The sequence below is a fragment of the Neoarius graeffei genome, chromosome 11 (genome assembly GCF_027579695.1).
Source record: "Neoarius graeffei isolate fNeoGra1 chromosome 11, fNeoGra1.pri, whole genome shotgun sequence".
Classification (NCBI taxonomy): Eukaryota; Metazoa; Chordata; class Actinopteri; order Siluriformes; family Ariidae; genus Neoarius; species Neoarius graeffei.
The window spans coordinates 3,613,178-3,625,776 of record NC_083579.1 but is presented as its reverse complement, the minus strand read 5'-3'; the positions used below and the strand labels follow the sequence as shown (position 1 = coordinate 3,625,776).

At 43.1% G+C, this 12,599-nt stretch overlaps 1 protein-coding gene across 1 annotated transcript in view; it reads left to right on the top strand.

Moving 5' to 3' along the window:
- The first annotated feature begins 2,003 nt into the window (after window positions 1-2,003).
- The window catches only part of plb1 (phospholipase B1), a 120,915-nt gene continuing 110,319 nt past the window's right edge, over window positions 2,004-12,599 (top strand). Inside the window, exons 1-2 of the mRNA XM_060934831.1 lie at window positions 2,004-2,087; window positions 2,186-2,255. Of these exons, the coding sequence (XP_060790814.1) occupies window positions 2,004-2,087; window positions 2,186-2,255 (154 nt within the window). The remainder of the gene's footprint in view (window positions 2,088-2,185; window positions 2,256-12,599) is intronic.

Here is a 12,599-nt window from a genome sequence, read left to right as displayed (position 1 = left end):
GACAAAAATATTACACTTGGTCATTTATTTATCAAGGAAAATGATTCAATATTACATATCTGTGAGTGGCAAAAGTATGTGAACCTCTAGGATTAGCAGTTAATCTGAAGGTGAAATTAGAGTCAGGTGTTTTCAATCAATGGGATGACAATCAGGTGTGAGTGGGCACCCTGTTTTATTTAAAGAACAGGGATCTATCAAAGTCTGATCTTCACAACATATGTTTGTGGAAGTCTATCATGGCACGAACAAAGGAGATTTCTGAGGACCTCAGAAAAAGCGTTGTTGATGCTCATCAGGCTGGAAAAGGTTACAAAACCATCTCTAAAGAGTCTGGACTCCACCGATCCACAGTCAGATAGATGCTGTACAAATGGAGGAAATTCAAGACCATTGTTACCCTCCCCAGGAGTGGTCAACCAACAAAGATCACTCCAAGAGCAAGGCGTGTAATAGTTGGTGGGGTCACAAAGGACCCCAGGGTAACTTCTAAGCAACTGAAGGCCTCTCTCACATTGGCTAATGTTAATGTTCATGAGTCCACCATCAGGAGAACACTGAACAACAATGGTGTGCATAGCAGGGTTGCAAGGAGAAAGCCACTGCTCTCCAAAAAGAATATTGCTGCTCGTCTGCAGTTTGCTAAAGATCACATGGACAAGCCAGAAGGCTATTGGAAAAATGTTTTGTGGATGGATGAGACCAAAATAGAACTTTTTGGTTTAAATGAGAAGCATTATGTTTGGAGAAAGGAAAGCACTGCATTCCAGCATCAGAACCTTATCCCATCTGTGAAACATGGTGGTGGTAGTATCATGGTTTGGGCCTGCTTTGCTGCATCTGGGCCAGGACGGCTTGCCATCATTGATGGAACAATGAATTCTGAATTATATCAACGAATTCTAAAGGAAAATGTCAGGACATCTGTCCATGAACTGAATCTCAAGAGAAGGTGGGTCATGCAGCAAGACAACGACCCTAAGCACACAAGTCGTTCTACCAAAGAATGGTTAAAGAAGAAGAAAGTTAATGTTTTGGAATGGCCAAGTCAAAGTCCTGACCTTAATCCAATGGAAATGTTGTGGAAGGACCTGAAGCGAGCAGTTCACGTAAGGAAACCCACCAACATCCCAGAGTTGAAGCTGTTCTGTATGGAGGAATCGGACTAAAATTCCTCCAAGCCGGTGTGCAGGACTGATCAACAGTTACCGCAAACATTTATTTGCAGTTATTGCTGCACTAGGGGGTCACACCAGATACTGAAAGCAAAGGTTCACATACTTTTGCCACTCACAGATATGTAATATTGGATCATTTTCCTCAATAAATAAATGACCAAGTATAATATTTTTGTCTCATTTGTTTAGCTGGGTTCTCTTTATCTACTTTTAGGACTTGTGTGAAATTCTGATGATGTTTTAGGTCATATTTATGCAGAAATATAGAAAATTCTAAAGAGTTCACAAACTTTCAAGCACCACTGTAAAGAAACCAATGAATTACTCATTCTTCACATTTTCTGCCTACATGGACTCCCCACTGACATCGTCTCCGACCGGGGTCCTCAGTTCACTGGGCAGTTCTGGAGGGCCTTCTGCAAACTCACTGGGGCCTCCTGTAGTCTCTCCTCAGGGTTCCATCCTCAAACCAATGGCCAGGCAGAACAGGCGAACCAAGATTTGGAGGTGGCACTCAGGTGCATGGCATCCAGGGATGCCAGTTTTTGGAGTAAGTACTTACCTTGGGTCGAGTACGCTCACAACACTCTCCCTTCATCTGCCACAGGTCTCTCGCCCTTCCAGTGCTCCCTAGGTTACCGACCACCACTCTTCCCCAACCAAGAGGAGGAGGTCGCCGTACCCTCAGCCCAGACCTTCATACGCCGCTGCAGGAGGAAGTGGGCATTGGCCCGGAGAAGACTCATTTGCTTCGCCCTAGCATCCAAGAGGCAGGCCGACAAATGCCGCTCTAAGGCACCCACCTACCGGGTGGGGCAGCGAGTCATGCTCTCCACGTGCCATCTGCCGCTCAGAACCGTCTCCCACAAGCTGGACCCCAGATACCTACGACCCTTCCTCATCAGCAAGGTAATCAATCCATGTTCCGTCAGACTGGCATCACCACTCACCATGAGACGTATTCACCCCACTTTCCACATGTCACAGCTTAAACCTCTGGTCTCTAGTTCTTTACTTCCACCAGTAACACCCCGACGCTCTTCCTAAAGCACCTGGAGGCGCTCGTTGAAGGGGGAGGTACTGTCATGCTCCACCCTGGACATCCACTCCGGAGATTACAGATCTCTCACGCCATCGCCGATCCGGATCCAGGACGGGAATTCCATCTCACCTGTATTCACTTCCTGGTTTTCACCACTGCTTATAAATACACTGTTCTCAGACTCTGACTTCACCAGAAAGTCTCATTTTGCTACTCTAGCCATTTCTGTGCCTCATTGCGTTTCATGGTTTTTCTCTCTAGTTTATTTTTCTACTTCATGGTTTTTTGCACTAAGGTTTTTTTTCTTGTTCATGGTTTTTTGCACTAGCACTTTTTTTTTGCTCATGGTTTTTTGCTCTAGCATTTTTGCCCTTACCTGTCTCGTGTTTTTGTCAAGTTTTTTGTCTCTTTTTACCCGGACTATTTTTGCCATTTGTGTTTTTGTTCTGTTTGTTTACCTTTTTGCCACGCCCTTTTTTCCTGGATTAAATCACCTTATTTATTGGATTACTTTCTGTGTTCCACTTTTGGATCCTTATCGCACCACACCTCTACCACCCCTAACAAGTACAAGTACTTCAGTCTTGTCAGAGTTAAGCAGAAGGAAGTTAATAAGCATCCAGTGTCCAATGTCCTTCACACATTCCTCAATTCAATTAAGCTGGTGTCTCTCATCAGGTTTTGCAGAAACATACAACTGTGTGGCATGGTGGTGTAGTGGTTAGCGCTGTCGCCTCACAGCAAGAAGGTCCGGGTTTGAGCCCTGTGGCCGGCGAGGGCCTTTCTGAGTGGAGTTTGCATTTTCTCCCCCTGTCCGCGTGGGTTTCCTCCGGGTGCTCCAGTTTCCCCCACAGTCCAAAGACATGCAGGTTAGGTTAACTGGTGACTCTAAATTGACCGTAGGTGTGAATGTGAGTGTGAATGGTTGTCTGTGTCTATGTGTCAGCCCTGTGATGACCTGGCGACTTGTCCAGGGTGTACCCTGCCTTTCGCCCGTAGTCAGCTGGGATAGGCTCCAGCTTGCCTGCGACCCTGTAGAACAGGATAAAGCGGCTAGAGATAATGAGATGAGATGAGATGAGATACAACTGTGTGTCATCAGCATAACAGTGGAAACTAATATAATGTTTACGAATAATATCACCCAGAGGTAACTGTGGCAGCAGGGGCGTAGCCAAGCATCGGTCTGTGAATGGAGGCAGCACCAGGCGCTGATCGCCCTCCAGAAGGAGCAGGAACAATGGTTTCCAAGTCCTGGTGCTGGCACAACAGGAAGATCGCCAGGTGTTCTGGCACCTGCTCGCGTCTGCGGGGGCCCCGATCACCACCACCGTGGACCCTCCCCACCTCACCCTAATGAAGATGGGTCCACATGATGACCCCGAAGCCTTCCTCACTCTTTTTGAGCAGGCAGCAGAGGCATGGGGTTGGCCGGTGGAACAGCGCGCAGTGCGCCTCCTCCCCCTGCTAACAGGTGAGGTGCAGCTGGCCACGCTACAGCTCCCCACTGACAGACAGCTGGTCTACACGGACCTCCGCAGGGCCGTCCTCCAACGTGTTGGTCGCACCCCGGAACAGCAACGGCAGCGCTTCCGCACGCTGTGCCTGGAGGAGGTCGGCCGGCCGTTCGCATTTGGCCAGCAACTCCAGGATGCCTGCCGGCGGTGGCTGAGGGCCGACAACCACGATGCCGAGGGAATCATCAATCTGGTGGTGCGGGAACAATTCGTTGCCCGACTTCCAGAAGGAACAGTGGAGTGGGTCCAGTGCCATCGCCCGGCGTCGCTGGATCAGGCCATCAAGCTGGCAGAGGACCATATGGCGGTCATTCTGATGGCAGGACAGCGTGTCTCCCCTTCTCCCCTCTCTTCTCTCTCTCTCTCTCTCTCTCTCTCTCTCCCTCTGTTCCTTGTCCTCCCCCCATTCCCCCACCACGGAGGCGGGGGCCGGCTCCACCCCAGCCGGCCCGCCACACCCACGGTGTCCGACCATTTCCTACTTCCTTGTCTGTGTCTTCCCCGCCCTCAGGTGAGTGAGCTCCGGAACACTGATGCAGGGAGAGAGCCTGGGCCGGTAGGTTGGCACTGCGGGGAACCAGGGCACCTCCAGCATCAGTGCTCAGCGATGGAGGTGGGCGCGGTGGTCCGAATCCCCGATGCGCCAGGGACCGCCCTCGATCAGGCTGGAGCGTATCGCATACCGGTGAGTATCCAAGGGGATATGTATCAGGCTTTTGTGGACTCCGGCTGTAATCAGACCTCAATCCACCAAAGCCTGGTGCAAGACAAGGCATTGGGAAAAGCACAGTTGGTGAAGGTGTTCTGTGTGCAACTACCCTTTAGTGTCGGTCCACATTCTATTTCAAGGGGAAAAATTTAGAGTAAAGGCAGCGGTTAATCCTTGCCTTACCCACTCGATAATTTTGGGGACTGATTGGCCGGGATTTCAGGAGTTAATGACGCATTTAGTGAAGAGTGGGGCCTGCCATAGTTCAGCGGGGGGAGGTCCCAGAGTGGCATTGGCGGGAGCAGCTGTAACAGAGCCGTCTATGTCCATGTAATAATTGTGTAGTAATATAAAAAGTATTTTTGTTCATAAAGTAGGAAAGAAAAAATGTAATTAATGATTTGTGGTAATTAAAAACAAGATATTTAAAGAATACTTGGAATATTCAATCATAAAATGAATTGATTTCAAAAGATAGATCAAAGAAAAACTCAGTCAGCATGAAATAACCTGGAAAATGAATGCGGGTCATTTTTGACCCATGTTGTGCATTAGAAGCGGTGTGCATATGTTTTGCATCAAAGGGTTAATGGTGTAAAAGCGGTGCTATAAAATGCCTCAGTTACTATCATTACATATTTACAAAAGTGTTCAAAGTGTAACAGCTTTCTGTTGCTTCTCTCTCTCTCCCTCACACACACCCACACACACACACATGCACGCACTCATATGGGAGGTGGTTCCAAAAGTTACCGTGGTTTATAATGAGACTGTGGTGTGTGTGAGTGTCAGTGTGTGTGTGTGAGTGGCAGAGGTGAGGGTGTAAAAAGAAAAATTACTCCATCATGGGAACTCGAGTCTCAGCCATCTCTGCTCATCTGCTCGTCCTGATGTTTCTGTCCTCTGCTCACTCAGGTACTTCAGAACATCACATGTTCAACGCTCACCACTGCTTTTACTTATTTTATATCTTCATCTGAGAGAAATAAAGGTGATGAGGTTCATCATGGCCATCGAAATCCTCCTGAATGAAATCAAGCAACAGCCAAAATAACCTGAATATTTAATTTCATGTCATTATTATTATTATTATTATTATTATTATTATTATTATTATTATTATGGAATTTATTCAGTAGAATTCACTGAACTTATGTTGTTGTCAAATATGTATTTAAAAAGATTACTTTCCAACTTCTTATTTTTTAGTATGCATGCTCAGTCTGATTCTTTGAATTAACACACAGATGATATTTTTTAAGAGTGACAATAAAACATATAAAATAAATGAACTCATCAACGTCACCATAGCACATCCTATAACGTACTCAACACATGGACATGTGTTTCAACTTCATACAAATAAAACGGACAAACATCATTACAAAGATCAAAGTTTTAAAAAGATTTTAGATGTAAATTCGTGAACTGAGATTATTTCTGAGACTGTTGCAGGATTCTGGGTTTAAAAGAAACGTAAAGTGTAAAGTGTGATTTACCGAGCTCTTTATTTACATGTGGAGGATTTAAATGGAGGGAATCCTGAGACCTGTTATTAACAGCAGTGTGTTTAAAACTGATTAGAGATGAGAGATAAGGAGGTGAAATACCTACGTTTCAGTCCGTAGGTTAGTCCAGTCAAGTACAGTGGTGCTTGAAAGTTTGTGAACTCTTTAGAATTTTCTATATTTCTGCATAAATATGACCTAAAACATCATCAGATTTTCACACAAGTCCTAAAAGTAGATAAAGAGAACCCAGTTAAACAAATGAGACAAAAATATTATACTTGGTCATTTATTTATTGAGGAAAATTATGCAATATTACATATCTATGAGTGGCAAGAGTATGTGAACCTTTGCTTTCAGTATCTGGTGTGACCCCCTTGTGCAGCAATAACTGCAACTAAACGTTTGCGGTAACTGTTGATCAGTCCTGCACACCGGCTTGGAGGAATTTTAGCCCGTTCCTCCATACAGAACAGCTTCAACTCTGGGATGTTGGTGGGTTTCCTCACATGAACTGCTCACTTCAGGTCCTTCCACAACATTTCCATTGGATTAAGGTCAGGACTTTGACTTGGCCATTCCAAAACATTCACTTTATTCTCCTTTAACCATTCTTTGGTAGAACGACTTGTGTGCTTAGGGTCGTTGTTTTGCTGCATGACCCACCTTCTCTTGAGATTCAGTTCATGGACAAATGTTCTGACATTTTCCTTTAGAATTCGCTGGTATAATTCAGAATTCATTGTTCCATCAATGATGGCAAGCCGTCCTGGCCCAGATGCAGCAAAACAGGCCCAAACCATGATGCTACCACCACCATGTTTCACAGATGGGATAAGGTTCTTATGCTGGAATGCAGTGTTTTCCTTTCTCCAAACATAACGCTTCTCATTTAAACCAAAAAGTTCTATTTTGGTCTCATCCATCCACAAAACATTTTTCCAATAGCCTTCTGGCTTGTCCACGTGATCTTTAGCAAACTGCAGACGAGCAGCAATGTTCTTTTTGGAGAGCAGTGGCTTTCTCCTTGGAACCCTGCCATGCACACCATTGTTGTTCAGTGTTCTCCTGATGGTGGACTCATGAACATTAACATTAGCCAATGTGAGAAGGGCCTTCGGTTGCTTAGAACAGTGTTTCCCAACCTTTCTTGAGCCACGGCACATATTTTACATTTGAAAAATCCCACGGCACACCACCAAACAAAAATATCACAAAAATGTGTGTATATATATATATATATATATATATATATATATATATATATATATATACTGTATATATAAAGCCAACGGGGGGTCTGGGAGGGATACCCCCTGGAAAATTTTTGAAAAATAAGGCCTTACAAACCACTTTTCCTGCAATCTGAGCTGTAGTAGATAAAAAATCTCTGTTGTCTTTTTTATATATTTACATGAAAATATGTTTCAAATCAATAGGAGTACTGTTTGAATTCAAAATAAAATCACATTCTACATTCAAGGGTATGGTTATAATTTATGATCAACAAAAATGACAAACTAAATTCACATTAAACTTAAGTTCTATATCAAAATGTTCATATATTAAATAAAATTTCTGAGGATGACTGACCTTTTCTCCCTATGTCCTCATTAGTTGCATATGATTTCTTCAAAAAGTCTTTTGAAATATTTAAGTTTTCAAAACTGTCAGCATTAATTCAGATTTACTGACTATCATGTACATGTTCAATGTATTAAATCAAACAAATGCTAAGTTTATGGGATAATGTCTATGTGCACTTTATACAATTATTTATAGTTCACAGTCACTTCTCATTTTCATTTGATCATTTCGACTTCTTCAGATTTTTGGCCAAAGACAAAAGCTTGTCAGTCCTCTCTTTTGTAAGAACTGTTATGATTGGCTATCATGATCTCGCCATCGATGTTTTGGCCAATTACATTGTAGATAACACGTATTCTACCACGAGACTTAGCGAGACTAAAGATGGCGAAAATGTAAACATGTAACATCGTCGTAGGAATGAATTACACTTGAGTATCACGAAGGAACATACCCCAACCCCCTCAATAAATGAAAAAAAAATCTCAACGGATTTGGCATAATATAAAAAGGTCAATTTTTACTCAGAAAAAGCGGAAATCCGCCGAAAAGCGGAAAACTCTCATCCCTGCTATCGCTATCACCGCTGTCACACTCAAAGCATTACTAATTCTATTGTTTGAATGGCAACAGGTAGATACACAGGTTAATTAGCTACCTGCTGCCATCTATTGGAAGAGTATTTAATTGTTCTGCCGGTCACTATATGTCGCTGGCATAGATGAACGAAGACAAATTATTATAAATTTTCGGAACAGTTAAGTGAAATTGGATAATGTCCCATGGTACACCTGATGATCTCTCATGGTACACTAATGTGCCGCGGCACAGTGGTTGGGAAACACTGGCTTAGAAGTTACCTTGGGGTCCTTTGTGACCTCGCCGACTATTACATACCTTGCTCTTGGAGTGATCTTTGTTGGTCGACCACTCCTGGGGAGGGTAACAATGGTCTTGAATTTCCTCCATTTGTACACAATCTGTCTGACTGTGGATTGGTGGAGTCCAAACTCTTTAGAGATGGTTTTGTAACCTTTTCCAGCCTGATGAGCATCAACAACGCTTTTTCTGAGGTCCTCAGAAATCTCCTTTGTTTGTGCCATGATACACTTCCACAAACATGTGTTGTGAAGATCAGACTTTGATAGATCCCTGTTCTTTAAATAAAACAGGGTGCCCACTCACACCTGATTGTCATCCCATTGATTGAAAACACCTGACTCTAATTTCACCTTCAAATTAACTGCTAATCCTAGAGGTTCACATACTTTTGCCACTCACAGATATGTAATATTGGATCATTTTCCTCAATAAATAAATGACTAAGTATAATATTTTTGTCTCATTTGTTTAACTGGGTTCTCTTTATCTACTTTTAGGACTTGTGTGAAAATCTGATGATGTTTTAGGTCATATTTATGCAGAAATATAGAAAATTCTAAAGGGTTCACAAACTTCCAAGCACCACTGTATGCATGGTCAGTTAGACTCTTTGAAGTAAAATAGTGAAATGTGCATGGTCGGTTTGTTTTGTTTTGAGTTAACTGAGTGAAGTATTTATGCTCTGTTAGAATCCTTTTAGTGAGCATAATCAAGTATGGATGGTTAAATTCCTTGAATTAAAATAGGATACATAAATAGTTTGAGTCCTGTCATTAAAGCAGTAAAGTATGCATGCTTAGTTTGAGTCCCGTGGTTAAAGCAGTAAAGTATGGATGCTCAGTTTCACTCTGCAGGTTAAAGTATTAAAGTATGCATGCTGGGTTTGTGTGTTTTTGTCAGATTAATGTCAGGTAACATGTCTGCATTAAAATAATTTATATAGAAATATTATTTTCATCACTCATGACTCATTGTTTGGTTTATTTCCAGACTCTAGCAGTGAGTTGGCTTTGAATCATGCCCAGTCGAACCCTTCACCTTCTCTTCCTTCCTTCGGTGAGTCAAGAGTTTAAACTTTTTTTCCACACTTATATAACTCAGAAACTTCACCCATAAAGATTATTCAGTGTACATTTTAACCCATAATTGCTCAGCTTGATAGCACGGATTGGGTCACATAAAGTGAGTCGGCAGTAAACCTGAGTGTGTGTGTGTGTGTGTGTGTGTGTGTGTGTGTGTGTGTGTGTGAGACAGTTCACTCACTGAGGCCTGCAGATGTGTGTGTGCTGTCAGCACTCGGGCTGTCCACTTCACACAGGTACTGTACGACTGCTCTTTATTTCATAAAGCAGTTCATTAAAGTTCAAGTTATTGAAATCAATATGGCCATAAATGTTATTATTATTATTATTATTATTATTATTATTATTATTATTATTCTCATCTCATCTCATTATCTGTAGCCGCTTTATCCTGTTCTACAGGGTCGCAGGCGAGCTGGAGCCTATCCCAGCTGACTACGGGCGAAAGGCGGGGTTCACCCTGGACAAGTCGCCAGGTCATCACAGGGCTGACACATAGACACAGACAACCATTCACACTCACATTCACACCTACGCTCAATTTAGAGTCACCAGTTAACCTAACCTGCATGTCTTTGGACTGTGGGGGAAACCGGAGCACCCGGAGGAAACCCACGCGGACACGGGGAGAACATGCAAACTCCGCACAGAAAGGCCCTCGACGGCCACGGGGCTCGAACCCGGACTTTCTTGCGGCACAGTGGTGTAGTGGTTAGCACTGTCGTCTCACAGCAAGAAGGTCCGGGTTCGAGCCCCGTGGCCGGCGAGGGCCTTTCTGTGTGGAGTTTGCATGTTCTCCCCGTGTCCGCGTGGGTTTCCTCCGGGTGCTCCGGTTTCCCCCACAGTCCAAAGACATGCAGGTTAGGTTAACTGGTGACTCTAAATTGAGCGTAGGTGTGAATGTGAGTGTGAATGGTTGTCTGTGTCTATGTGTCAGCCCTGTGATGACCTGGCGACTTGTCCAGGGTGTACCCCGCCTTTCGCCCGTAGTCAGCTGGGATAGGCTCCAGCTTGCCTGCGACCCTGTAGAAGGATAAAGCGGCTACAGATAATGAGATGAGATGAGATGATTACAGGGATTGATGATGATGCTACGTATCACAGAACACCGATCACAGAATCTGAAATCATTCATCAATATTACTGGTCTGAATGTGTAACTAACAAACAGTCTGTTAGCTCCTGAATGGTTTTAACTGGAGCTAGATAAACAGATAAAATAAAAAAACAACAACAAAAACATGTATAGCATTCATTTTTCATAAAGGGTTCACATTAAAATGAAATAAAATGAGCCAAAGAAACAGACTCGACATTCAGCACTGCCAGGCATGAAGTTGGAGATTTTAAAGAGCTGGACTTTGATGATTTGGTCGATGAGTTTGTGAAGAGAAAAGCAAGAAAGTTGCCTCAGGAAAGTCTTCTTCTCTAATTAACATTATTCCAAATCTTTTCAGTTTGATTCACGACCACAGGAACATTTTTCATCTTTCCCAAATTAAAACAGATTATTAATTGCAAAAGTCTCAGCCCCCCATCCATTTATTTCATACAAACTTTGTTATAGATTTCTGTTTTATGACTTCTACATTCATTATCGAGTCAAAACATTACAGAAACATTTTAGAGTTCCATACGTTCACTTTTTTCCAGCACAAAATTAAATGTTACAGAAAAAAATGTGGGGTGGCACGGTGGTGTAGTGGTTAGCGCTGTCGCCTCACAGCAAGAAGGTCCGGGTTCGAGCCCCGTGGCCGGTGAGGGCCTTTCTGTGCGGAGTTTGCATGTTCTCCCCGTGTCCGCGTGGGTTTCCTCCGGGTGCTCCGGTTTCCCCCACAGTCCAAAGACATGCAGGTTAGGTTAACTGGTGACTCTAAATTGAGCGTAGGTGTGAATGTGAGTGTGAATGGTTGTCTGTGTCTATGTGTCAGCCCTGTGATGACCTGGCGACTTGTCCAGGGTGTATCCCGCCTTTCGCCCGTAGTCAGCTGGGATAGGATCCAGCTTGCCTGCGACCCTGTAGAACAGGATAAAGCGGCTACAGATAATGAGATGAGATGAGAAAAAATGTTTGTTTATATCTGAGCAGCATATTCCTTAAGAGAGAACTTTTTTCACATTAAAAAAGAAAACATAATGAAGGCTGCTGGGTTTTGGTGTAAAATGAAGAAGTGAGTGTGACAGTCAAAGTGTCCAGAAGAACTGTGGCTGGTTCTGTAAGATGCTCAGGAAAACCTACAGCTCATTTCTGCATAAAACTGACCTCACTGGACCTCAGACTACTATGGTGTCGTCTCACACCAAATACTGACTTTGTTTCATTTATTATGGCTTACTGATTACTGTTTACAGTATTTTTTTAATGGCGAAACATTTCATTTCACTATTTTTTAAGCCATTTTTGGTCGACAGCATTTCTTTACATGTGCTTAAGACTTTTGCACACAGCAGTGTGTATATATACTGTATATATAAATAAGTATTGCTGTCTATGATGATGCAGAAGTCCAGCCCTGTGTAGTCAATTTTTAGCTCACCAGCTGTATGGCACTGAGTTATTACTATCACACGGCGTCCGGCATCCATCCACAATTCACAAAAATCGCTACTCCTTGAGTTTTCAATGGATTTTGATTCTGATTTTGTTTGGAAGACCAAATTGTTCTAACTGTTCTCACGAAGTGCAATTTGGCTAATTATAAACGAGTCTGGTTTCTCATTGTATGGCCGTATGACCTATTGTGTCACTGACGCTCTGGTGTTTTTGTTGTTTCTTTCTCATTATCTCCAGTCGCTAAACTCAGTATGGAAACTGCGACATTATGATGACGTAGTCGCAGAACAAACCTGCTATTATAAAAAAAAAGTGATTATCAGTTCTTACCTGACCTCAGATCAGCTCATGAAGACACTTAAGACTTGTCTATAGACTTAATCATTCATTATTTTTATCTCTCGTGGATGTAACGTGTGATGATGAGGAGCAGCAGGACACAAGTGTGTGAAATCAGTGTGGTGTTTATTTGTGGGCAATCCTGGAATCACAAACTGGGATCATCTATCACCGAATCATAAAACCAAAACCACTAGCAA